Source organism: Ambystoma mexicanum, chromosome 4p, assembly GCF_040938575.1.
Source record: "Ambystoma mexicanum isolate Mex_15411 chromosome 4p, UKY_AmexF1_1, whole genome shotgun sequence".
In the NCBI taxonomy this organism is placed as follows: domain Eukaryota; kingdom Metazoa; phylum Chordata; class Amphibia; order Caudata; family Ambystomatidae; genus Ambystoma; species Ambystoma mexicanum.
The window spans coordinates 739804310-739832137 of NC_090927.1; the positions used below are offsets into that span (position 1 = coordinate 739804310).

Below are 27828 nucleotides of genomic sequence, written 5' to 3' on the forward strand. Positions count from 1 at the left end.
TGTGGATTTGGCATTGTTTTATCTGGTACACCTACCTGAATCTTCGGATGTCTGCACTCCTTTCTCCATCCCTCCGACTCCCTCAATGCTCTCCATTCCGATGGTGGAGGCACAGATTTCTTCCCAGGGGGTCAACTTGATGGGTGATTCAGGACCTCCCCCGGTGGCTGTGGCAATGTTGCGGTTGGCAGAGAGTATGCTGCGGACGCGTATCCGCAGGTCGTCCCATCGCTTGCGGCATTGCTGTGGGGTGCGGGGTGCGGTCCCCACCGCACTTACCCGCTGTGCCACCAGAGCCCATATGGTCTTCTTGTTTGCAAGTGCCGTTCTGGTCATTTGCGTGGAGAAGACGACGGCAGCATTCTCCTGGAGGGTCTCTGTTAGCACGGTGAGTTCCTCGCGGGAGAAGTGGACCTGCCGCTTGCGGTCGCACGCTTTCTTCGCTACTTTTCCCATTTGTCTTGGTTTCGCTAGGGTGGGTGACGGGTTGGGGTGTGTTTCAGGGTAGTGATTTTAGTGGTTGTGTGGTTTTAGTGTTTTTATAGGTGTACGCCGGGATGTTTCCCGTTCCGGGCCCATGTTTTAACTTCCGTTTCCGTATATTTCCGGTCACCGTACTTTCCGGTAGGCGCACACTGCGGTGACCGCTAAGAGGGGTGGCGGTATTGCACTTAGGGCGCCGTACGGCGGCGGTGTGGGCCGTTTTGGGGTCATTTCCGCCATCGCGGACTTTGCACTTCCGCCGTGGCGTGGTGCTCGTGCCCGATGGGTCGGAATGGGCCGCACTTTGCTCCTTCGTGCAATGGCGGAAACGCTATTTACGCTGTGGCGCTCCGGTCAGTCGCTTTCCGCAAGGGTCGTAATGAGGGCCTCTCTCTTGATTTTGCATTGCTGGAGGGGTTTCTGGGACCCACTCTATACTAAGCTGCAAGATGTTGAAAAACTCACAGCGGGTTACATGTAAATCACCCCCTTCCGCTCCATCTTTCAAGAACTTAAATCGAACGTTGGCCCTTGGAGATTGTTTTCCAGATCCTCTCTTTTTAAGAGACTAATTATTCCTTCATCTTAGATGCTAGATCACTTAATTCAAAAATGGCTCGTTTGTTGGCATTCACTCTGTCCCGGAGTGAGGCAATGTCCATGCTTAAACCTGCCAAGTTCTTTGTCACTTGCGCTTTAATGGTGGATATCCCTTGCTGTAAAGATCATTGCACCAAGGACATACACTCCATGTTTGTAGAGTGTACTGGGTCAAACCAGATTATTTGGTGGCCAGATCCCCTTCATGAAGAGATCAGGAACTGGCGTGCACAGGAATGCATCACTACTGCCCTGAGGCAATTTTGCTTATGAGCAATGTTCTGTGATGAATCCTGCAGATCCCTCACTAAAGCACTGCCTAAAGTCTCCTTTCAGGTGGCCAGGGAAAGGCAGACGGTTCCTGATCCTGACCTTGGGGGGTGGCGTACTGCGGGAGGATCACCTGGGAGGAGAGAAGGCTGAGGGTAGTAAGAAGAACCCGTGGGACAAGACAGTATTTTTCCTTGAAATGGAAGACCCTTTCAAAGTGGCCAAAACATGTAATGGCTTATTCTCGTTATGATGTAGCTGAACCACATATTAAGCCAGTTGATATGGGTAAAACTGGTGTGACATCTTGAAATAGCACAGGGAAAGTAAGACCTTTTAAGACTTTGAAAGTTGAAAACCCCCCTTTCTCCCAAAGTTACAGTGAAAAGGAATCTATAAATACCAACCAACTGCCTTCCTCCTTCCAAATAAATTCTAACGTGTCTTCTTTAAATGCATTTAGGAAAACTAAATATGCATTTAAAAATAAGAGGTTGCCAAAGAGACCTCATTTTGTCGTTTGGGAGTACAAGTCCCATAAACCCAGAAGTACTGGGATGAGGAAGAGGTCTGAAGAGCAATGCTGTAGCAATAGACAGGCAATTAAGCCCAATAACCCACACCTGAAGGAGGCTAAGAGGCTTAAAAGACCCCCTCGGGGAGATGTAGCTGGAGATGGAGCTGTAACCGGAGTGAATGCAGTAGCAGAGCACGGTGTTGGCAATCCAGGCAGAATTGGGTGTACAGAAGGGACGCCAGAACTTTGAAGAAGCAGATTTCAGCTGTCTGTCCTGAGAGGGTCCTGTTTCCCCAAACGCTGAAGTATAGAGGTTGCGCAGCAGGAAGCGTGAAGAAAGACTGCTTTTCCCCATGTGAACCTAATTTCAGAGATTGCGCAGCAGGAAGCATGCCAGAGACTGTGGCTATAAGGTGTTGTGAAGTCGAAAGTCTCAGGAGCAAGAGGGGCTCCTTAATTGCGTGGCCGGACCGAAGGTACCTTCAGCAAGGAAGGGTGTGGGTCCAAACAAAAGCCAGCAGTCGTAGAAGCCCTGCAGCACGGAAAGGAAGGAATACAGAAGCCACTGAGTGTGACCGAGCGTTCGGATCCCTTTGCGCGAGCACTTGCAGGCAACAGTATCCTCAGTAGAATCACTCACGTATGAGTAAAAGATATGTGAAACTGACAGCTGATTGTCAAACAATAAAGAATGTACAAAGTAGCACTCGCGTATAAACAAACACTCTTCCATTCACTCATATGAGAGAAGAACACAGTGAAATCTGTTAATCGATTATGAAACTTGCTGAAAATACATGAAGGAATAGTTGCGTGTGCCTAAAACCGATTCCGATATAAAGGGTAATCTCTGAATCAATTATAAAGCAGGCGGCGGTGGATGACGGTTGTTGACAATATAAACAAAATTATTCCTGGACAGGACGCACCGGACAGGAATTCAAGATCATCCCTGTACGTAACTTGGTAGGACCCAAAAAGCCACGGTGAACTGTTCACACCTCACCTCCAATTTCACTCACACATACCGCACTCGTGGGATGGGGAATTGTAGTATGTTATCTTTGGAACCAAGCTGTACCTGTCTTCCCCAACATCATCCGTTCATTTGGATTTATATTCTACAACTACACAAAGCATGGGCTACGTTTATTTCGATGCCCTGTACAGAATATTGGGGAAATCATTAAAGCTTACATTTCCCAACTCAAGCTGCTAAAACAAATGGTTTTGAATTTCACCTTCCGGCACAAGATCATGCTGGGGCCTCCTCCACTCATCCTACCTAAATTAGGACACCGTTATTTACTTATGCCTGTGAGCATACTTCACTAGAGGACCTGTGTGACCAGAATTGATCTGCCATGTGCCTTCTGAATACATGACAAAGGGGACACATTTCTTCTGCACTAATGAGTAGCTTGCAAAAAGAAGTGAATTACCAGCGTTGTCCCCAGTTTTAATGCCCAAACATAGCCACTTCAGACCTGAGCATTGGTTTCATTATTCGTAATCTCTTACTGTTCCATCTGATATTTGACTGTGAAGCTTATGCAGAGGAGTGTGACCTTGCAGTGAAACTATGTTGTAATACATAAAGACCACCGAAAAGCACCACAAATTAGGAACGCTCATAAAAAACATGATTGTTCCCATACTAGAGCTCAGGTGATGCCAATGGAAATCTTGCACCCTCCCTTGCAAGTAAAATAATATAGAAAATCAAACGCTTTGTACATTAGAAACTTAATATAGCGGGTTAAAGAAATAAGGTTTAAGGAAATCCCCTGAAGTAAAATCATTGAGGAACTCAGATTAAAGCCAGAGGTAAATGCAGTAGAACAATGTAAATGGTAGTTACATGCTTACCCTGATTGTGTAGAGGAGTGCTAGACCTCATTGCTTTACGAGGTTTTCTTTGGAGGGTGGAAGACAAAGCCTTTGAGCTTGGTGTTGGTGACCGTTCAGAGCCATATGTTGTATTGTCATAATCATCTGAATAGTAGGAGTCGCTGTTCTTATCACTGTCAGAGCCACGGTCCGGACCAGGGTCCCGGCTCCTCGTCCTTCCCCTCTCCCCCATGGTTAAATTGCTGTCTTCCTTCAGCGTGCCTTTCTGGTGCTGTACTCTTGAAATGTTCTTGCTATTAGTGCGACCCTTTCTCTCATTGGGACTCTTGTAGGGCAGCGGATACTTCTCAGTTGATGTGCTATCGGCATGTTCTGAGCTTAAGCTACGGAAGCTCATATTTTCTGTGAGCAACCGTCAAGATGCATTTCTCTGCAATAAAAAATTAAAAAAGCACAAAGAAAAAATATTTTGTTTAATTCACAACACACCTTAATTTCACTTTTGCGTGAATTAAGCCAATTACACAGCCAAATCCTCATTGAAAGTAAAGTGATGATACATACAATAAACTGGATTTATGAAAGCATGTTACTGCAATGGAAAGAAAGGTATGTGGCAAGGAACAAGTTACTTACCTGTAACTGTTGTTCTCCAGCATGGGTCTGGCATGGATTCACCTGCTCATGAATATTCCGCGTCGTCAGGCTGGGAATCCTCGGTAAAGAAAAAACTAGTATCAGTTTCGTTTCTGATCTGTCTTTCGTAGTAATAACCAATCACTGGTCTCTGCGTCATACTGACCACAGCCAATGACTGCCCTCTACCTAAGCACCGCCTCTGGCAGCCATCTTCAGATTTGGAAGCACGTGAAGTGGCAGTATGACCAAGTGAAGAGCCGCAGAGGGGTAGGCGGGAGGGTTCGCATGTGAATCCATGCCAGACCCATGGTGGAGAACAACAGTTACAGGTAAGTAACTTGTTCCTTCTCCAGCATGGGGTCTGGCATGGATTCACATGCTCATGAATAAAGAATACATAGCAGTACACACATGCACAACCACGGGAGGTGGCAAAGGCTCAACATTAAGCATTGCATCAAACTCAACATTAAGCATCTTACCTCCCCACCAGGCTCACCTCAGGCGAACAGGTTGCGCAGCACTGCTTGGCCGACCCTGGACTCCTCCCTGGAATCCCGATCGACGCAGTAGAACTTCGTGAAGGTGTGCGTCGACCTCCACGTAGCAGCCCTGCATATGTCCAGCAGGGGCACACCAGAAAGGAACGCCGTGGTAGCTGCGATCGCTCTGGTGGAATGGGCTCTCGGACGGCCAGGCAGCGGTCGGTTTGCCAACCGATGACAGTACATGATACAGCCGGAGAGCCATCTGGAAATGGAAGCCTTCGAGAGAGCCTTCCCCTGATTGACAGGTCCAAAGTTCACAAAGAGTTGTGACGCCTTCCGAAAACACTTTGTGCGGTCCACGTAGAACTTCAGCGCTCTAGCCACATCCAGCGAGTGCAAAGTTCTCTCAGCCGGCGACGAAGGTGACGGGAAGAATACAGGCAACACCAAGGGTTCGTTGAGGTGGAAGTCCGACGGTACCTTGGGCATGAAGGAGGGGTGCGTCCTGAGCACTACCCTCGTGTCGTGAAAAGTCAAGTACGGGGCCTTGCAGGAAAGAGCCTGGATCTCTCCCACCCGTCGTGCGGAGGTGATGGCCACAAGAAACGCTGTTTTCCACGACAGAAACTTCAACGGGGCCGAGTGCAGAGGCTCGAACGGAGGTCCCATGAGCTTGGTCAGCACCACGTTGAGCTCCCACGCCGGGGCCGGAGCCTTCACCGGCGGGAACGATCTGAACAGTCCCTTCATGAACTCTTTCACCAGACGATGAGACCACAAGGACGTCCGCCCCGTGGTTCTGGTGTATCGGGAGATCACAGCAAGTTGAATCTTGATGGACGCGTGTGCCAGTCCAGCTTTGGCCAGCGTCAGCAGGTATGGCAGTACTTGGGGAGCCGTAATCCGTAGAGGGTTAATCTTCTGTGCGTGGCACCAGACAGAGAACCTCTTCCATTTGTGTCCGTAGCATTTAAGAGTCAAGGACGCCCTGGCCTTTGCAAGAACCTCTCTGCAGTCGGCCGGTATGTCGTATCCTCCAAACTCTAGCGCTGCAGGAGCCAGGCCTGCAAGTTCAGCGATTTCGGGTCGTGGTGGAGGATGCTTGATTGGCGGGGACGCTGACAAGTCCAGAAGGTCCGGGAACCATATCTGCCTCGGCCACGCAGGTGCGACGAGGATCATCCTGCACCGTGACCTCTTGAGCTGGTTGACGAGCCGGATTAGCAGTGGCAAAGGAGGGAACGCGTAGAGGAACAGGCCCTCCCAGGGGAACGAGAAAGCATCGCCCATGCTCCTCGCCTGGGGAAACCTGCTGGCGAACCTCCGGCACTTGGAGTTCGTCGCCGTCGCCGTCGCGAACAGGTCGATCTGGGGTGTGCCCCACCGTCGGAAGAGGCGATCCACTAGATCCTGCCGTAGTTCCCACTCCCTGATGAGTGAGTCGGCGATGGTGTTTTTTATCCCTGCCAGATGAAACGGCACCAGAAACATCCCTTGGGCGACTGCCCAATGCCACAGGTCCTGCGCCTCCTTGGACAGTGCTGGGGACCTGGTTCCGCCCTGTTTCCTTATGTAAAACATGGTGGTGGTGTTGTCGGTGAAGATCCTCACCACCTTGCCCTTGGGGGACGGAAGGAAGGACCTGAGGGCCCAAAACACTGCACGGAGCTCCAGGACGTTGATATGTAAGGATTTCTCCGTCGGGAGCCAAAGGCCTCTTGCGTGCAGATTTTCGGTGTGCGCTCCCCACCCTTCCAGGGAGGCATCCGTGGACACTGTCTCCTGGTGGGCTGGGGTCTGGAAGTCCATGCCCGCCGTCAGATGCGCGCGGGTGCCCCACCACCGGATCTCTCGTCGGAAACTCTCGTCGAGTGTGATCCTTTCCTCGAAGCTGCCCGTCGTTTGGATCCAGCGCGCGTCCAGGAACTCCTGCAACGGGCGCATCCGGAGCCTGCACATGGGAATGAGGTAGATGCAGGAAGACATCATTCCGAGGAGGGACTTGATGGACCTCACCTTGGCCGCGTCGGCCACCAACATCCGCTGCACCTTGCCCAGGATGGTCCTGGTCCTCTCCTCCGACGGGGAGGCCAGAAGGGACACTGTGTTGAGCCTCGCTCCCAGAAACAGAGCGTCTTGCGCGGGTACCAGGTGGGATTTGGCGTAGTTCACGGAGAATCCCAGGTCCGTGAGAAGTTGGACGGTCCTTGCCGTGTGAACCACGGCGAGCTCCCTTGTCTTGGCTCGGATGAGCCAGTCGTCATGGTAGGGGTAGACGTGGATCCCTTCGCGGCGCAGCTGCGCCGCCACCGGTGCGAGGCACTTGGTGAACACCCTGGGTGCCGACCGTAGTCCGAAGGGGAGGGCTTTGAACTGGTAATGACGCCCTTGGACCACAAACCTGAGGAATTTTCGGTGCCCCTTCAGGATGGGAATATGGAAGTAGGCATCCTCCAAATCCAACAACGACAGGAAGTCTCCTTCCTCCAGCTGACCCAGGACGTGCTGGAGGGTGACCATCCGGAACTTTTGCGCCTTGATGAACTTGTTCAGACGTCGCAGGTCCAGGATGGGGCGCCATCCCCCCCGTCTTCTTCTTCACGAGGAAGTATCTCGAGTAAACTCCGGAGCCCCGAAGCCTCTTTGGAACGAGTTTGATGGCGCCCTTCCCGAGCATCGCCTTTACCTCCAGGAGAAGTTGAGGGACGTGAAGTTCTTTCCTGGCCACGGGGGGGGAACGCGCGGACACTTTCTTTGAAACTCGAGCGCGTGGCCCCGGGCCAAGGCGTCCAGCACCCAACGGTCGGTGGAGATGGACTCCCACACGCTGACGAAGCTCTCCAGCCGGCCTCCCACCGGGGTGCTTCGGTGGGGGCCCGACCCCACGGCCGGTTCAATCCTGCTTCGACGAGGCTTTGCCGCCTTGTCCTTGGCGACGACGGCGGGGTCCGCCAGACTTGCCTCGTCCTCTGTAGGCCTCCTGAGACGACGAGCGGGCCGCTTGATGGTAGGAGGAGAAACCGCCGCCGGAACCTTTGGAGGGGCCCTTGCCTCCGCTGCTCCGAAAGGGCGTCCGTCGTTGTTGCAGAACTCCAAGGGCCCGGGCCGTCTCGGTGTCCGGTTTAATGGCCTGAAGGGAATCGTCCACTGTTTTCCCAAACAGGTTGTTCCCATCGAAGGGCATGTCCAGGACTCTGGTCTGAACGTCTTGACGGAAGTCCGTAGCCTTGAGCCATCCACGCCGCCTAAGGCAAACGCCGTTGCCCAACTGGCGGAACCCAGTGTCGGCGATGTCCGTCGCAACGGTAATGGCGTGGTCCGAAGCCACCTCACCTTCCTGCAGGATCTCCAGGGCCTCTGCCCTCTTGTCGTCCGGCAAGAAGTCCAGCAGGGGCGCCAGTTTGTACCAGAGCTCCCTGTCGTATCGGGCCACGATAGCCAAGGCGTTGGCAGCTTTAATCGTCGTCGCTGCAGACGAGATGACTCTGCGTCCCATAGCGTCCAATTTCTTTCCCTCGCCGTCCGGTGGGGAAGTCGATGTGGAGGCCGCACCCCCCCCGCGCTTTTTTCCTGCCCGCCGCGGAGACGACAGAGTCCGGGGTAGGCTGCGCCCGGAGGCACAGGGGGGCCGCGTCCGGGACCCGGTACTTTTTCTCGTACCGGTCTCTTCTAGCTGGAAGGGTTCTTGAGGAGGGTGAGGCCCTCATCCCAAATGTCGTCCAATAGAGGCACTGCGAGGACCGTCTTCCTCTTGGCCTTGCGCCGCTGATAAAGGAAACCTTCCTTCTTCTTCTCCTCAGGGCAGAGTTGGAAAAGCTCGGATGCCCTGGCGATCATGGAGTGGAACGATCCAATCTCGTCGGGCGGAGAAGCCCTGGTGGGAGACGACGAGGGTACATCCTCGTCGTATACCTCGTCGTCCGTACCCGTCGCTGCCGTGTCAGTCCCCGTATCATCCCCTCGGGTGGACGGGGAGGAGGGCTGGAAGGGGCGCGACGGCTGAAAAGGAGGAGGAGGGTGGATCCTTCTTTTCTTGGTAGGGGGAACCCCAGAAGGTCCCGGTTCTGGATCCCCCGACGGGAGAGGTTCCGTCGGCAACGGTAGTCTCGTCCTTATCTCTGAGCATAAAGACTGTATAGCCAACAAAATGGCCACCGAGCTGTCTCGCGGCGCTGGCACAGGGGAATCCGACGGGCGATCAGGGGCCCCGTCGGTACCCTCGACGATGTCGTCGTCACCTGCGTCGGGATCCATCCCGACGGGCCGGTCTTCTTCCACGCCGAGGCCGTGGCTTAAGACTTCGACCAGCTCCTCCTCCGAGGTTGAGGCCGAATCTACGACGACGCCCTGCCCCCCCTTTTTCTTCCCCACGGGGGATTTCACGGGGGTCCTATCGATGGGCACAAAAGAGGACTCCCTCCGAGGTGGCAGGGAGACTCTGAGCCCCGAGGTCGCCACCACTGGCGTAGCCTCCACAGGCTGAGCCAGGGCCACCGCGACAGACTCGATAGAGGGCTTGGCCGGATGGATTAAGGCCTTCACCACCTTAGGTGCGCTCACTGCCTTATCCTTGAGGGGGGGACAGTGCCTCGCTCCCCCTCCGCCTTCGAGCTCGACCGGGGCCTCTCTAGGAGCCTCGCCGGGTGCTCGGCCTTCCTCTTACCCGACCTAGAGCGTTGGCTCGTGGTTGATGGTGCCGGGGAGGTTGCGCCCAGCCTGGCGCCCGTAGAGCCCGACCGTTCGGCGCTCCCGGTGCCAGCGGACTCGAGGTGCTTGGCCTTATGTTGGACCCCCGTCGCCGGGGCGTCCTCAAAGGTCTTAGAAGACCGCTCGGATTTCTTCCTCTTCTTCTCGCCGGACGGGCTCTTCCCTTCCAGCCAGTTGGCGAGACGTTGATGGCGGTCCTTCATGGTCCGCTCCGACATGTTGCCGCAAAACGCACAGTCCTTCTCCACGTGCGTCTTGTCCTCATGTAGGCAGTAAAGACAAAAAGAGTGTTCGTCCTCCTTGAAGACGTTCTGCAGCTGGCATCCAGGGAAGACCCTGAACAGCTTTCCGGGCGTCGAGCTTCCCTTCTCCTGGGCCATGACCGGGCCTGAGAAACTTCTGGAGTCCTCCAAAAGCGTAGCTCGACGAAATCTTCACCCTTGAGGGGCGCAGACGAATCCGACACGGGTCCCCGTTGATCGGATGGAGAGTCGGTGGAGCTTGAGGCTCTTTTGACCGAAAAAATGAAGTTTTTGAGAAAAAACGTGAAAAAAAATAGCACTAACGCTCGAGAGCAATAGCACGAGGATCCCAACACATGAACATGCGGTAAAAATCTGAAGATGGCTGCCAGAGTCGGTGCTTAGGTAGAGGGCAGTCATTGGCTGTGGTCAGTATGATGCAGAGACCAGTGATTGGTTATTACTACGAAAGACAGATCAGAAACGAAACTGATACTGGTTTTTTCTTTACCGAGGATTCCCAGCCTGACGACGGGGAATATTCATGAGCATGTGAATCCATGCCAGACCCCATGCTGGAGAATGTAGATTTCTTTTTTTTATGTTTATTTTTTTACAGAGGCAAATACAACCTTACCTTGCTGCACAAAGGGTTAAAGACAAATGTTTATGCATAGCTTTGGTTTGCCAGGCTATTTCGTCACCAGGTGTGGCTCATATATTAGTCAAGGGCCTTCCAGGGCCAAACACCTAGAGTGAAAAGTAAAACAGCACAAAAAACAGCATGGGGCTTGTTTCATCTACAGAGGAGGCAAAATTCCTCTTGAAAATGTTTACAGTCAGAATGGAATTGCAGATGTGACAAAATGACTACCGCTTCTACAGGAATGAGTAGTGAATACAACTCCTACTCAGCCTCACACTATTACTAAACCAAACACACTATTACACACTATTACTAAACCAACAGTGATCCCAATTAAAGGTGAACAGGCACTGTTCAACAGATATACCTCTGCCTCTTTAAGGTAGTTGCCTCTTTTAGGTAGTATGGTCGAAGGCACGCTGTACACTTCATGAGGGTTGTGAGGCAGCACAGAATCAGACTTGCCTTCAGCCATGAGTGGCGTGATGAATCCTGCGGAGCCCTCACAAAAGACCCTACCTAAAGTCTCCTCCCAGGTGGCCAGGGAAAGGCAGACTCTTCCTTGGTATTAGCCAGGAGGATCACCTGTGAGAAGAAGGGCCCCAGGAAGACTCTGTTGGGTGAGACGCAGAATTTGTATGTTGTATTCTTCAAAGAAGGAAGTATTGGGGATACCGGAATACATAATGGTTTGGTGTCAGAGAAAGCTTTTATTTTCCCAAGCCAATTAGCTCAATGTCGGTGAAATTCAAACTCCTTGTAAAATCACTGACATTCATAGGGATGAACGGTCGTATGATTCCCAGGTGAATATTGAAGATGAGTCTTTAAAAATTACAGAAATAAACTCTACGAACCATAATTTCGCAGTAAAATTGAGCTTGTCATTAAATCCTTATAATACTCCTTTGGGGAATATAAATAAGGAAACAAATGAAATTGGTGTTGATACTTTTAATAGAAAAACTAATTTTAACCTTGTGGAGGCCAAGTCCCACAATTCCCAAAGTACTGGGATGAAGAAAAGGGCTGCAGGGGCAAGAGACCGCAAGTTGCAGACAATTAGTAGAAATGACCCACACCTGGGGAGACTACGAGGCACATAGGACCCCCCCCCCTCAGGTGCGGCCATAGAGGAGAGTAGCAGCAGGAAGTGGATTAGCTGTGGTCTCACCAAGTTGCAGGAGAAGTAGAATCTGGAGAACAGACGCCTTGACCACTGTCGTATGCCGTGCAGTTGCTGGTCCAGAGAGGGTCTCTTCCTCCCTCTTTAAACCTTAATTGCAGAGGTTGCACAGCAAGAAGCATTGAAGTTGAAAGCTTTACCCCTGGAGACCTGAATTGCAGAGGCTGTGCAGCAGGAAGCTAAGGCAGGTTCTGGTGCACGCCTGCCGCTGGAGCCTGCCTTAGCTTCCCGCTATGTGCAGGCTCAAGTGGCAGGCAAGCACCGGAGAGCCTCTGGAGCAGAGAAAGCTCCTTTTTCTTGTGGTGTAGATTGCAGGGGGCCAAAAGGAAACAGGTTGCCGGGCCGCATGAAGCAGCAGAAGACCTGGAGGCAGCAGAGCTAGCAGATGCGCATGCCAGACCCGGGGAGTTCACTATTGCGGTGTGACCCCAGGGCACTCTGTGATCGTTCCCTGGCCTAGCAAGGATGCCCCAACCAAAGACACATTATAAAGAGAGTGAAGGGGCAAAATAACTAATTTTGAATACCAAACTGATGTAAAGCTGAAAACAAATCCATTTGAAAACCATGCTGATGTAAAGAAAAGGAGTTGGCAAAATAACAACGTGACAAACAGACCAGAAAGGTGCGGTTGTATTAATGAGAGTCAGGAGAGGGCACTATTTAAAGAAAGCAATACGGACAACTATTTCGAAAGCCAAAAGAGAGTCATATTTAGGAAAGTTAAAAAGAAACATATCGGCCACCAGGGGCACACGGATGAGAAGTACCTCCGTTTGAGCTCCAGACCCACGGGCCCCAAAAGTGACCCGAGCCCCCACTTTTGACCCCCCGCCCCGTGCACAACAACGGCAGCCCTAGCAGCATGACCCGGTCCCCCACCAGCTGAATGAAATTCCGGCTGAAAACTGTGGACCCAGTCGGGAGAAAAGGCCAACGGCGCGTGCCTCCCCTCCCCGAGCACACATGCAGCAGTTGAGTAGTCGGCTGAGCTGTAACGAACTCTGAGGTGCCCGGTCCCTCCCACCATCCCCCGCAGAGAGTGCGGGCCGCGCTGCAGCTCTCCCAGGCAGTCTCTGCCTCACTGCCTGAATCGGGGACCCTGGTGGAGCTGGTGGGCGCATTGCGTTGGTGTCCGCGCACACCCCCGTCCAGCCACTCGAACTGCATCGGCGTCCAGCGCCCCGCCGAGAGGAGCAGCACAGCCGAGAAGGTAGGTGCCCCCCCCCCGCTTTCCCCTGGAATACATAGAGGTGCCTATCATACACCGAGGCCTCATCTCCCTCTGGAGCGCCTCCCGCGGCCCCGATTGCGGGGGGGGGGGGGCTCGCCCTCTCTCCGCACCCGACCGAAGACACAGCTGCAGGCGGTGCGCGGGTTGGTCTGGGCCTCTTCCCGGACCCACTGCCACTTGCACCAGCACTCGCCACTCGGGCCCCCCGGGAGGGGCACCTTCACGCTGATCTCCTCCTACACCCCCACCTCAAAAGGCCCGGAGGGCCCATATGAACTGAGCACTGGTGGCCTGAGAGGGGAGGCCCCGGTCTCTGACTTGTGGCCCTAGCACTTCCTCATGGCCCTAGCATAGGCCACAGTAAAGAGCCCTGTTAGGGAGAATTCTCTGTAAGGCTAATTTCCCAACCCTAGTGAGTCCCCCCCCCAGCAGCTTTGCTGGATTTTTGGGGTTTATTTTTTTCTCTCCTGCTAAGAGTGAGATTCTTTAGCCCCCACTCTTAGACATGCTTTGAGGTGTTCCTTTAACTTTCCATGTGTTTTATGGGCTATGGGGTCGTTTACTCCATAGGGTCTCGTGTTTTTTTGATGTGGGTTACACAGCACCCTCCGTGCCGTAACCCAGGGGTGTCGTAGCGACCCCCCAACATAGACTCCATACCCTGGGACTGACTACTGTCTCCCAGGGCATGTAAAGTCACCATTCTCTTTGCTAGTCCCAAATTATTAAAAGAAACCAGTTGTTCGAGGGGGCACGTCTCCGTCCCCCCTGATCGAGTTTTGGCTGGTGGCAGTGGATACTACTTTTTATATTCGACCGCAAATATATCTCTATGGGATTTTCCCATTGTTCGAGGCTACCAACTTTAATTATTTAATTCTTATAGCCTCGAACATACCGCCGGTTTATTTATTTAATATTAATTAGCTGGTTGGTATTTTTTGCCAGAACTCGATTCTAAAATGGCGTCTGTGTTCTCTTCTGTGACTCCAACCCAAGTCGAGCCCTTTGTTCCACTTTTTGGCGGGCTTCTCCACAGAAGCCTCAAAAGTGGTGCCACTCTGTCTGGGTACCACAGGGGGTGTGGAAGGGGGTTTAGGCACCCTGGACTGAGTTACCTTGGTAACTCAAGTCGCACTCTTGCGTGATTGGCCCAAGTGGTGAGCCAGCCGGCTCACCACTTAGCATGTTTGATTGACAGCTAGGCTGAGTGAATGGGGGTGTGCTGCATAAAAGCAGGGCTTTGGGAACTGGAACTGCAGACATCGCCACTGTACCTAAAGAATCCGAGGAGGGAGAAGCTGAGCCGGCCTGCAACGACGACACCACCGGTGGAGCCCTGCTGAACCGTCTCACCACTTTTCCCAACGACAGAGGAGATCTCCAGCCCAGAGAGTCTTCTTCCTTTGACTGGGGGGGATAACCAGTCTACCTTCTTTTCGCCTTCCTGGAGCATCTCGCGGCCGCCTTGCCTGTGCCCAGCACCCCGGCAACCGGGATACTACGTTTTCACCATTACCGCGAACCGAAAGGGTAGTACCTTTGTAACGGAGAACTCCGCGGCTGGTTTCTTCCCTGGCAGTGCAACGAGCTTCATCTTTCCTCCACGACGAGATCTTCTCTTCTCTGGACGACGCTGCGACTTGCACCCGCTGCCAGGAACAACTGCCCCCGCTGGAGGATCCTCTCCATTTAAGGTACCGTGTTCCGCCTGGCTTCCCTTGCAACCGATTGAACGGGCTGTATTAAATCCTCGTCTCTCGAACCTGGGTTAGCCTGGGACACCTTAGCTAACTTTTCTGAACTGAACTAAACCTTTTTTCGAACTACCTCCACAAACTTCGAAGACTCTGTGTAACTGTCTGATCTTGGGCATCTTCCGCCTGGCTCCCTTGAAAGTGGGCCTGGCACCTAAACTTCCTTGCTCACCAGTAGACTGTGCCTTCCTAACTTGCTGTGGTTCTTTAAAAAGTGTTTTGTGTGCGTGCTTCCATAATTCTGCTTTTCCCTCCCTTTTTATTTAACTTGTTGAAGTGCCATTGAACGTTAAGCACTCACCTCTGTCTGGAAATAAGTGATGTTAACTAAGACTTGTCCAACAAGTAATCAGGAATGTACATATGATAATAGTGATTGTGTTTTGAATTTATCTTACCAATTTAGTGCTCGTGTGTTTTATAAGTGTGTGTTAAATAAATAATTATATACTTTTACACCCAAGCTCTGGTCAGTGTTTGCTTGTGCTACTGTATTTCTGTACCTATTTTGTATGCTCTGTATACTGCCTAACTCTTCTTGAGGGAAGTCTGACTGCTCAGCCACAGCTATCAAGTGAATCTGTGTGGTACAGATTGCTACCAAGTGGGTTTACTGCCAGCCACCTGTAGTCTTAAATCTTTTGCAGTGGTCCCTAAGGGAACTGCACAGGTTTCTGCCGAACACTGGTGTACAACGGTGGGATTTGTATTGAGTATACATTTTAGTGTGCTTAAAGATACCTTAGTGCAACTAACCACAAAGCTTAGCACTAAAAGAAGTATTTTCTAAGACCTGTCAACTATGGAAAGTTATAGTCAAGAGTCCCTTGCTACAAAAACTGCTGATTGTTTGAGAGTTCTCTGTAAGCATAAGAATCTCCTGACTAAAGGCAAGAAAATGGAGCTAATAGAAAGGTTGTTAGCAAACCAAACTCTGGATGGTGGTTCAGAGGAACCTACCACTCCAGCAACTGTAGATAACAGCAATGATATTGATATGAATGTTAGTATTGATAACTTGGAGTCAGAAGCAGAAGAGGAAGTGGAAGATGTTAGACTTCTCTCCCCTGGGCCTCTACCTGCCCTGCCAGCTGTGCCTACTGTACCCTTACCAGGTCCCACACTTAATCCTCAATATATGGAACTAGAAAAAATGAAGCTTGAATTAGAATTCAAAAGAATGAATGCTCAAACAGAACAACGGCACCAAGAACTAAGGCTCAGAGAAATGGAGCTCAACCATGAGCTAGAAATGAAAACATTTTCTGTGGAAAGTGCTTCTCTCTCCGAATTCTCTAGGAGTTCCAGTCCCAAAAGACCCCGGATGCCTAAGGAGTTGGTGGGTGGGTATGTATGAACCTAAGTTGGATGTATTGGACTGGTTGAGTTTGTTTGAATATAATCATGGGCTCCAGAACATTACAGGAAATGAGTTACTTCCCTGGTTGTTCTCTAGGCTCCCCCGTGTTGCAACTGATGTGGTAATGCAGATGGGGGAGGAGTATAAGAAGGATTATGAATGTGTGAAACTAGCTTTGATAGCTAGATTTGGGAAGACCCCTTCCCAGTACCTTAAGAGGTTTAGGACCCTCAAAAAGCACGATGGTACCCCTTGGGCTACCTGGGTGAGTGAAAGTTTGAAGAACTTAGAGGGATGGATTAAGGGTTACAAGGTGAACACTTATGAGGGAATGAAGAATCTTGTGATGTTGGAGTCAATTTATGATGCCTGCTCTCCTGAGCTCAGACAGCAATTGGCTGATTCAAAGGAATTAGATTCCAGGAAACTAGCTAAGGCTGCTGACTTGTGGGTTGCCAACAGGGCTACTCACAAAGACTCTGGGGTAACTCAGAAAAAGGATGAGGGGAAACAGCCAAAAAAGGACTCCAAAGAGAATTCTAATAATTCCAATCCCAAAGAGGGCCCCAAACAGAACAATAAGGGTAAACCACAAGGGAAACCAAATCAGAGTAGCGTACCCTCTGGTGGTAAACCAGAAGGAGGTCAGAGCAAGCCACCATTCCAGAAAGCATTTTGTAAATGTTTTGTTTGTGGCTCACCTGACCATGTGAATGGAGATCCCAGATGTAAGGGTAAACCTTCAGGGGTCCAGCTTGTCTCCTTAGCCTTCGCTCCAGAGGAGGAAGTACAAATGGCAAGTGGAAACTTTCCACTGCTGGCAGTCTCATCCAGTGTTTCTTTAGTGGCTCTGGGTCTGTGAGAACAACAGAATTTAGATGTCTATAACTCTATCCCAGATAATACTAAAGAGTATTATAAGGACAGTGTCCAGGTGAATGGTCAGGGGGCTCCTGCCATTAGGGACACTGGGGCCAGCATAACTGGTGGATAAATCTTTTTTTCAGGCTGAGGATGTTGCTAAGGCACCCAAACACCTCACCAAGTTAGCTGGAGGGCCTGTGCAGATGCTTCCCCAATTACCAGTTCTCATCCAGTGTAATGACATGACTGTGAAGATACCTGTCAGCATACAAAGTGAGGTGCCAGGAAGGGTTCTGTTGGGTAATGATCTGAAAACTCTTGGAGTAGTGTCACATACCCCCAGACCTCCTAGTAAAAGGTTACAGGAGCTCACCAGACCTGCAAGGGAGAGAACCATGAGAGGTACTCCCCAGGAGATGATGAAGAAAGATATCACTCATACACCACTGGAAATACAACTTGCTATCACTGAACAAAAAGAAGCAAAGGGGAAACCCAAGACTTCCAAGAAACAGCCAACAGCAAGCACTCCAGTGCTTCCAACAAGGATTTCCCCGAGGTTGTCCAAAGTTACACCTGTAACTCCACCTCCAGCTGAGGTTGAGAGGGAAGTACAACCCTGTATGGTGGAACTAGACTCTGAAGAAGAGCTAGTGGAAGGCCAGGAACTCATTGGAGATCTGGATCCTGTTGACCATCCTGAGCTGCAGTCTTTACTGGCAGAAGGTGGACCCAACAGGGCAGACTTCAGTAAGGGACAGAGAGAAAGTCCAACTTTGGAAGATCTTTGCCAACAGGCAGCTTCTCAGGCTGATGGGCAAGAGCCTGGGAAGTATAGGTTGCACTGGGAAGATGGCCTCTTCTACAGTGAACCAACTGAGTCTGCACCTGGAGACTACAAGCGGCTTATAGTACCCCAAGAGAACAGACAACAGTTCTTGCAGCTAGCCCACGAGTTTCCTTTGGCTGGTCACTTAAGTTTCAAGAAGACCAAGGAAAGGCTCTCCCTCTACTTTTATTGCCCAAAAATGGGGGCTGAGGTAGATGTTTTGCAAGAGCTGCCATAACTGCCAGACTTTTGGTAAGGTTGGGTCCAAGAATGTGGCACCTTTAGTGCCTTTCCCAGTAGTGGGAGTCCCATTTGAGAGGGTAGGGATTGACATTGTTGTTCCCCTTGATCCCCCAACCTCCTCAGGCAACAGGATTATCCTTGTTGTAGTAGACCATGCTACTAGGTACCCTGAGGCAATTCCTATGAGGACTGTTACAGCTCAGGCTGGGGCTAAGGCCCTCCTTGGTATTTTTACCAGGGATGGGTTTCCTAAGGAAGTAATCTCTGACAGGGGGTCAAATTTTATGTCCCACTAAATGAAAGAAATGTGGAAAACCTGTGGAGTTACTTACAAGTTCTCTACCGCCTACCACCCTCAGACAAATGGGTTGGTGGAAAGGTTCAACAGAACCATGAAGAGCATGATAGGTGCTTTAGAGGATCCCTTAAAAGAAAGTGGGACCTTCTATTGCCATGCCTTCTCTTTGCTTATAGAGAAGTCCCTCAGGAGGGAGTAGGTTATTCTCCCTTTGAACTTCTCTATGGCCATCCAGTCAGAGGTCCATTGGCCCTGATTAAGGAGGTGTTGGAGAGTGATCCTTCCCCCAAGCCAGTCAGAGTGACTGACTATGTGATAGGTCTCCGAAGGAGAATGTCACAAATGATGGCAGAAGTAGTGATAACCTGAAAGCTGGACAAGCCCTGGTCAAGCATTGGCATGACTAGAAGGCTAACATGGTTGAGTTCACTCAAGACCAGATAGTTCTAGTTATGATCCGAACAAGGCAGAGGGCCTTGAAAGATAAATGGATGGGACCCTTCAAGGTTGTGGGTAAACTTGGAGAGGTGAACTATCTGGTCGACTTGGGCAATCCCAAGGAGGCTCCTAGAGTCTTCCACACCAACCGACTAAAGGCGTATGTCTCCAGACCTGAAGTAGGAGCCTTGCTTCTAGCTTCAACAGAAGAGGAAGAAGAGAGTGAAGCTCTAACTGATCTCCTCAGAGGCTTACCCTTGGACGAAAAGATTGAAGGAGTAAATCTCTCTTCAAATCTGACACCTGAGCAACAAGAAGAGTGCAAAGCCATGTTAAATCAGTTTGCCTCTCTGTTCTCACTTTCACCAGGCTTGACCCCTTGGGGACAGCATGATATACTCACTGGTGACTGTCTGCCAGTCAAAAGCAGAGGATATAGAATGTCAGAAAATGTAAGGACCCACATTAAAGGGGAGGTCAAGAAGATGCTTTATCTCGGGGTAATAGAGCCCTCTACTAGCCCATGGTCTAGCCCAGTTGTGTTAGTACCAAAGGCAGGATCCAAAGAATTGAGATTCTGCGTGGACTATAGAGCTCTTAATGCAGTCACCAAGACTGATGCCCACCCTTTGCCAAGGACAGATGAGTTGGTGGATAGACTTGGTTCAGCCAAGTTCCTCAGCACATTTGACCTTACGTCAGGCTATTGGCAAATAGCCCTGACAGACCATGCCAAGGAAAAGACTGCATTTTCTACCCCAGTTGGCTTATACCAATTTAAGGTTATGCCTTTTGGATTGAAGAATGCACCTGCTTCATTCCAAAGAATGGTGAATGAGGTTCTGAATGGGATGGAGGACTTATGCATGGCATACTTGGATGACATTGCAATATTCAGCCAAACCTGGGAAGAACATGTGAACCACTTAGGATATGTTTTGCAGGCTCTTGGACAGGCCAATCTGACCATAAAGGCAAGTAAATGCCAAATTTGTCAGAGTAAGGTGGTCTACGTTAGGCATGAGGTAGGAGGTGGAGAAATAAGGCCTTTGCCCAGTAAGATTGAAGCTGTGCAAAATTGGACAACACCTACTATTCAAACACAGGTGAGAGCTTTCCTAGGCCTCACTGGGTATTACAGGAATTTCATTGAGAACTATGGGACCATAGCTTCTCCACTGAATGTGATCTCCTCTCCAAAATTCCCTAAGAAGGTCAAATGGAATGAGGAATGCAATCAGGACTTTGAAAGCCTGAAGAAAGCTCTTTGCCAAGCACCAGTACAGAGAGCTCCTGACTACCACCAAACTTTCATTGTGCAGACAGATGCTTCTAATGTAGGTATAGGTGCAGTCCTTAGCCAACTGGATGAGAAGGGTAGGGAGCACCCCATTTGCTTCATCAGTAGAAAACTGAAGGATCCTGAGACAAGGTGGGCAACAATCGAAAGAGAATGATTTGCTATTGTGTGGGCACTGAAGAAGTTTAGGCGATACTTGTATGGTTCTACTTTTGTTATTTAGACTGACCACCAACCCTTGAGATGGTTAATGCAAATGAAGGGAGAAAATCCAAAACTATTGAGATGCTCAATCTGCCTACAAGGGTTTGATTTCACCATTGAGCACAGGTCAGGGTGTCACCATCAAAATGCTGTTGGACTCTCTAGGATGTATATTATCGACTAGAGGTATGAGGTTCATCCATGAGTGGATTAAATCCTCCTGTCCCTTAATCTGGGGGGGGGGGGGCGAGTGTTAGGGAGAATTCTCTGTAAGGCTAATTTTCCAAACCTAGTGAGTCCCCCCAGCAGCTTTGCTGGATTTTTGGGGTTTATTTTTTCTCTCCTGCTAAGAGTGAGATTCTTTTGCTCCCACTCTTAGACATGATTTGAGGTGTTCCTTTAACTTTCCATGTGTTTTATGGGCTATGGGGTTGTTTACTCCATAGGGTCTCGTGTTTTTTTGATGTGGGTTACACAGCACCCTCCGTGCCGTAACCCAGGGGTGTCGTAGCGACCCCCCAACATAGACTCCATACCCTGGGACTGACTACTGTCTCCCAGGGCATGTAAAGTCACCATTGGCTTTGCTAGTCCCAAATGTTCTGATCTTGGTGGTCCGCCTTGATGGTCGTGCAGCTATAAACTACCTCCGTCCCCAAGTACCGCTCAAGCAGGTATAGAATACTGCCCTAGCAATCTTTGAGGCCACAGGTGTGGAGTGGCGCCGTCAGTCAGATACCGGGAACACCGGAAGGACCCCTGAGTGCTGTAAAGCAAAGGTTAGGATCAGGTATACTTTGAAAGGAATGGCAGTGCAAGCAAACAAGGTAAAATGACAAACGCTTACCCTGGGGATGGTGGAACTGGTGGGAAACCTGAATGGGCAACAAGGGAAGACAAACAGCAGGCTGGGATGTACTGCAGCTCCTCCAACCCACACCTGCAGCCAGAACATGACCAGTCAGAGAGCCAACCCAAGGTCCAGGTAGTGAGCACAATAGTTAGTGAACCCCAAGTGGCTCAGGGGGCAAAGCGTGATAAACAGGAATTGTGTGGTTCGTAGTTCGCCAAGACAAAAGGGTAATCCAGAGCGGTACCAGGGCCAGAAAGGGAGGTCAAGATTCCAAGGGTCCAGAAGATACGTCGAATCCAGAGGAAAATTCAATACAAGTCCAAAGTAACGTTCCGTGGTCAAGTTCCAAACTGTAGCAAGAAGAAATGAGTAACGCCGAACAGGTCTCTGGTAGAAACAGCTGTGAAGCGCTGAGTGTTTCCTCTCGGCTCCTTTTGATGGAAATTTAGGTCACGTGACAGGGCTCGTGACCGCACAGGAGCGTAACGTGAGGCCGGACGCCATCAGTGATTGGTGTTGCCCAGTGTGTGGACGCCGGCGTCGGCTGCAGACGAAGAACCCGTGACTAATCACGTGATCGCCTGAGCGAGACGCGATCAGGTTCTCCAGTGGCGGGAGCTGGAGCCGACGGCCCCGGAGCCGTCGAGCATGGATGAGACGCCAGGGCAAGCGCCAACACGGAAATGGGCAGAAGGAGGTGGTTCTGCCCTCTCTGACATCCCGCCTTCAGTGTCTTCCCCGTTGGTGTGGGTGGTGGGTATGGGAACGGATGGTGTCGGGTAAGTGTCGGAAGGAGGGCAAGATTGAAGACGTGACACCAAATTATGAACAGAAACCAGTACAAACCATCATATTGTGGACGTACTGGTCGGGGCAATTCGATTGCCCCGGGGTCTGTTGTTCGCGGGGTCTCGTCTCCGTCCCCCCTGATCGAGTTTTGGCTGGTGGAAGTGGATAATACTTTTTATATTAGACCACGAATATATCTCTATGGGATTTTCCCATTGCTCGAGGCTACCAACTTTAATTATTTAATTCTTATAGCCTCAAACATACCGCTGGTTTATTTATTTAATATTAATTCGCCGGTTGGTATTTTTTGCCAGAACTCTATTCTAAAATGGCGTTTGTGTTCTCTTCTGTGACTCCAACCCAAGTCGAGCCCTTTGTTCCAGTTTTTGGCGGGCTTCTCCACAGAAGCCTCCAAAAGTGGTGCCACTCTGTCTGGGTACCACAGGGGGTGTGGGAGGGGGTTTAGGCACCAGGGACTGAGTTACCTTGGTAACTCAAGTCGCACTCTTGTGTGATTGGCCCAAGTGGTGGGCCGGCCGGCTCACCACTTAGCATGTTTGATTGACAGCTAGGCTGAGTGAATGGGGGTGTGCTGCATAAAAGCAGGGCTTTGGGGACTGGAACTTCAGACGTCGCCACTGGACCTAAAGAATCCGAGGAGGGAGAAGCTGAGCCGGCCTGCAATGACAACACCACCGGTGGAGCCCTGCTGAACCGTCTCACCACTTTTCCCAACGACAGAGGAGAGTCTTCTTCCTTCGACTGGTGGGGATAACCAGTCTACCTTCTTTTCACCTTCCTGGAGCATCTCGTGGCCGCCTTGCCTGTGCCCAGCACCCCGGCAACCGGGATACCACGTTTTCACCATTACCGCAAACCGAAAGGGTAGTACCTTTGTACCGGAGAACTCCGCGGCTGGTTTCTTCCCTGGCAATGCAACGACCTTCATCTTTCCTCCACGACGAGATCTTCTCTTCCTCTGGACGACGCTGCGACTTGCACCCGCTGCCAGGAACAACTGCCCCCGCTGGAGGATCCTCTCCATTTAAGGTACTGTGTTCCGCCTGGCTTCCCTTGCAACCGATTGAACGGGCTGTATTAAATCCTCGTCTCTCGAACCTGGGTTAGCCTGGGACACCTTAGCTAACTTTTCTGAACTGAACTAAACCTTTTTCGAACTACCTCCACAAACTTCGAAGACTCTGTATAACTGTCTGATCTTGGGCATCTTCCGCCTGGCTCCCTTGAAAGTGGGCCTGGCACCTAAACTTCCTTGCTCACCAGTAGACTGTGCCTTCCTAACTTGCTGTGGTTCTTTAAAAAGTGTTTCGTGTGCGTGCTTCCATAATTCTGCTTTTACCCTCCCTTTTTATTTAACTTGTTGGAGTGCCATCGAACGTTAAGCACTCACCTCTGTCTGGAAATAAGTGGTGTTAACTAAGACTTGTCCAACAAGTAATCAGGGATGTACATATGATAGTATTTCTGTACCTATTTTGTATGCTCTGTATACTGCTTAACTCTTCTTGAGGGAAGTCTGACTGCTCAGCCACAGCTACCAAGTGAATCTGTGTGTTACAGACTGCTACCAAGTGGATTTACTGCCAACCACCTGTAGTCTTAATTTTTTTGCAGTGGTCCCTAAGGGAACTGCACAGGTTTCTGCCTAACAAGCCCCCCAATAGAGGACACCTCACAGCACACCCTGTGCCACACTCCCGGCAGAGGGACTGCTTTCCCCCAGAATCTCTACAAGAGAACCCACAGTCACCTGCCTCCGACAAGCGCGCAGCCAACAGAATCCTCCCAGCTCTCATATGAAGTGTTCTTCCTCCGAGACCAGCCCACATCGGGCCCAGTCCTCCTCCATTTGACCGCATCACCATAATGCAAGGTCTGAGGCCCAACGCATACCACTGTGGAATGGTTCTAGGAACCCCTCTCGAACGCAACACTGAGAACCACGCCATACAATGCAAGGAGCTAGCCCCTGAACAGAGGGCAACACCGAGGGTTGTGCCCCCACCATTGGGGCGTGTGCCCTCCTCTGTGTAACAGCCAGTCAACTGCCCCTCCAAGAGCTACGCAGGCACATCGACAACAAACTTGAACGGAATATCTGTCTGGGTATCCCCCTGAGCCTTCACTAGAGCCTAAGCCCCCCCCCGTTACGGGACCTGTCCCTCGCAACTCCACTGGGGCCCACAAACGGGCCTGCACCTGCACTAGATTCCCCCTGGCATCGCATCGGACTCGGGGACAGAAGCCAACACAAACGGAGGTCCCAGGACGTGTGCCTCCTCCCACAATTACGCCCCGATACTCTGGACACTTTGGGCAACGTCCCACCATACACTCCAAGAATTACATACCACACCAGTGCAGAGGGTAGGGCCCCCACTCCCGGGCCATGTGCCTCCTCGCACTCAAGCACCATATGAGTACCCAAAGCAAATTGGCCAGGTAGGCATACACCCCACCACACCCGGACCCGGATATAAGCACCATAATGTCAGTGGAAGCTTCAGAGATGGGAGTGGCAGCCACTAAGGGAGACATTGCCGCTTTCCTGAGCGAAATTCGAAATATGGGGGGGACTTTGGCGGCAAAATTGATAAGATGACCCAGAGAGTGGACAATATCGAGGAGAAACTGGAGGGCGTCGAAAACAACCAAGCCTCAATAGATACACAGGAAACCCAACTAGACCTCAGCGCAACATAGAGAAGAGGGAGGATGAAATTCGTCTGAAGATAGACGATTTAGAAAATAGAGAAAGAGGAAATAACCTGCGATTTTTCGGAATTCCGGAACGTGGAGGGGAAAGAGAGGAAGACCTCAAGCAAACTATACATGATATAATCAGAATCCTAGCTGCAGACGAGAACATTGACAAACCTACAATAGAGAGAATACATAGAGCCGGTGGCCCTCCAGGCAGCCCGAGATCCGTCCTTGGCAGATTTCATAAATACCAAGATAGAGCCATAATACTCGTGAAGGCCAGGTCCGGTGGAGTCCTCACCCTCGGGGGAGCCCAGATAACCATCTTTCAAGACTTATCCTCTCTCACCCTGGTCCTGCGGCGTCTCTGTAGCCCCCTAACGAAATGGCTCAAAGATCAAGGTACCAGATATAGGTGGAGATACCCCTTCTCTCTTACTTTTGAGCACGGAACAGGAAGGTAATGCTCTGCTCTGAAGAAGAAATTTGTGAGTGTATCGCAAGAGCGAGATGGGGGCCCCAGGGCCCGAGAAGGAAAAAAGTCAAGGGATCCAGAAAGTACAGACGACCCAATGATGCACCAGACAGTAACAAATGATACGACACACACAGGTTCCTTATCATGGCGACGTTCACCTCAAAACCATTGTTCGGAAATAACCAGCACTCGGGAGCCCGGTACAGTGGATCTGCCAGACCCGACACACAATGAGCCTGCCACCTGAACCGCAGGGACGATCAGCTGGTGGGGGATGAACCCAGAAACTGCTTGTATCAGTTCATTTACTAGTTCACAATAGCAGTTGTTGTTTGTTAAAGTGTTGTTAAGGCCAAAGCTCAAAGAAAAGGGGGGGGGCTCAGATTGTAAAAAAGATAATAGCCATGGTCGGGGTTGTGTGGTTACGACCCTCACTAGTGGTCCGACAGTGGACCGGCTGTACACACCTGGTCCAACTCGGACGCCATCTAACTGGGACACAGACCCTCATGAGGAAAATGGGGGGCGGACAGCTAGAACCGGGGGCAACGGGTATTATGCTTAATACCTTGAAGGGGAGGGGTGGGGGAAGGGCACACCAAATCTCAAAGCCTCAGTTAGTTAGGGGCAGTTATCAGATTACTTCTTCCACTGCGGCGACTCCCTGCGATGGGCAGCGCGACGTGACGACCGATTTCAATGAACGTACCACTGATCCACGGTCATGACGAATCAAGTGACAGGCATGGCATACTTAAAATTGGCACGCTGAATGTCAAGGGACTTAATACCCACACCAAAAGGTCGCTAGTGTCCAGAGAGTTCAAGAGAGCGAAGCTAGATGCACTCTTTTTACAAGAAACCCGATACAGCAAAGGAGATGAGAGGAAGGTCTTATACGCCAAGCTAGGCTCTGAATATTGGGGCTCAGGCCCACTAAAGAAAGAAGGAGTCGGCATCTTAGTCAATAAAACGATCTGATTTGAACTCCTAAAGTCCTGGACGGATGTGAGTGGCAGAGCACTAGTACTAGTTGGCAAGATACAAAGCACCATCATCACTCTTGCGTCCATGTATGCACCCAATACAGGACAGTCCAAATTCCTACAACAAACAATCCCTAAAGTCATGAATGAAGCAGAGGGTGAAGTAATCTTAGGAGGTGATCTTAACACGTGGATGGACCCAAATCAGGATAGGCAAGCAGGCAACCCACTAAGCCCCCCACCCCAGGTCAGGCTCCGGGCGCCCACCGGTTGCGGACATGATGGACGCCTACAATCTCACTGACGCATGGAGACACATGAACCCGAACCGAACAGGCTTCACCTTCTTCTCTACACCTCATGCAACGTTCTCCAGAATCTACTATATATACCTAACCTCGGAACTCATTGCGGCAATGTCCGAAGCCACCATATCTCCTGTCACATGGTCGGACCACGAGATGGTCACGGTCATTATTGATCAGATGGCCCTCACCCAGAGGAGCTCCAAATGGTGATGCAACAAAACTCTCTTTAGGGTCCAATCTTTCGGGAACAGCTCGAGCAAGGCATCACCCAATACTTTGAGCAAAACAATATAGGCGAAATCTCCACAAATATAGTATGGGAGGCCGGCAAGGCTACCTGGAGGGGATTACTCATCAAAGAGGGGGCAGCGAAGAAAAGAGAACGCCAACTCATAGAAAGTGGACTCCGAAATTAAATCACTCAACTCGACCTCATGGCCCAATCTGTGGACCCTGATAGATTACAAAAGATTAAGCAGGCCAACGACAAAAGGGAAGAGCTGTGACAACTAGAAACAGGTAGCATTGTTCGCAAACTCCAATGTCTGAAGCAAAAGCATTATGAACATGGGGACAAAGCGGGCGCCTTGCTCGCCGCGAGACTCTGTGGTCACCACCGAGAGCGGCGAGTACCTACGATTCACAACGTAGAAGCTCCCCACGACCCTCGTCCCCCCCAATATCCCTGAAGCCTTTGCCAACTTCTACGAGAAACTATACACGTCGCATGCTGCCCCGCATCCAGAAGCGATTAAAGACTACATGGACAAAATATCCTTGCCAGCTCTCCCGTTCGACAGTACAATCCTTGGATACTCCCATCACAGGAGAAGAAATTGAAGAGGCGATCAAAAGACTTCCAACAGGGAAAGCCCCATGGAAATGATGGCTTCACAGCAGGGTTCTATAAGACCTTTAAGGACGTCCTTCTCCCATTCATGGTCGATCTCTTCAACAACATTCTCCAATCCGGTGTGGCGCCCGAATCCTTCTCAGAAGCACTAATAACAGTCATTCCCAAGGAGGGCAAAGACCCCAAGCAGTGCTCCTCCTACCGCCCAATATCCCTTCTAAATACTGATGCTAAAATCTACACAAGAATCCTCACTGCATGGCTGGAGTCACACATGCCCGCAATAATCCACAACAACCAAGTGGGTTTCATCCTAGGTAGACAAGGCGCAGATTCCACTCAAAAGACCCTTCACCTAATTCATGAGGCCCAGAAATCATCAAACATACCAGCGTTATTTTCTTTTTTTTTTTAAACTTTTATTTTTATTGGCAGAGGTTCACAGGGTACAAACATCGGGACAACAAGCATATGAATCGAGTGGCTTGTAGAGCTGCTAGCGGGCCACTTTAACATCTTTACAACAATGCTTACAATATTTTACAAATAAAGGAGGAGACAAGAGAAGATCACAATGCATGGGTGGATGCCGGGGATGGACAAGACCCCGATGCGGCATCGGACTGATTGTTGAGGTATGTGGTGAATTCACTCCAAATGTTCTTGGGACGAGAACGG

General features: G+C 50.7%; 1 protein-coding gene across 3 annotated transcripts in view; it reads right to left on the minus strand.

Annotated features, from left to right (window-relative positions):
- Positions 1-27828, minus strand: part of LCA5 (lebercilin LCA5) — a 489123-nt gene that overhangs the window by 370261 nt on the left and 91034 nt on the right. For all 3 annotated transcript variants that reach the window (XM_069606295.1, XM_069606293.1, XM_069606296.1), the window contains one exon: positions 3740-4151. In XM_069606295.1, coding sequence (XP_069462396.1) covers positions 3740-4118 — 379 coding nt within the window. In that variant the 5' untranslated portion in view covers positions 4119-4151. The remainder of the gene's footprint in view (positions 1-3739; positions 4152-27828) is intronic.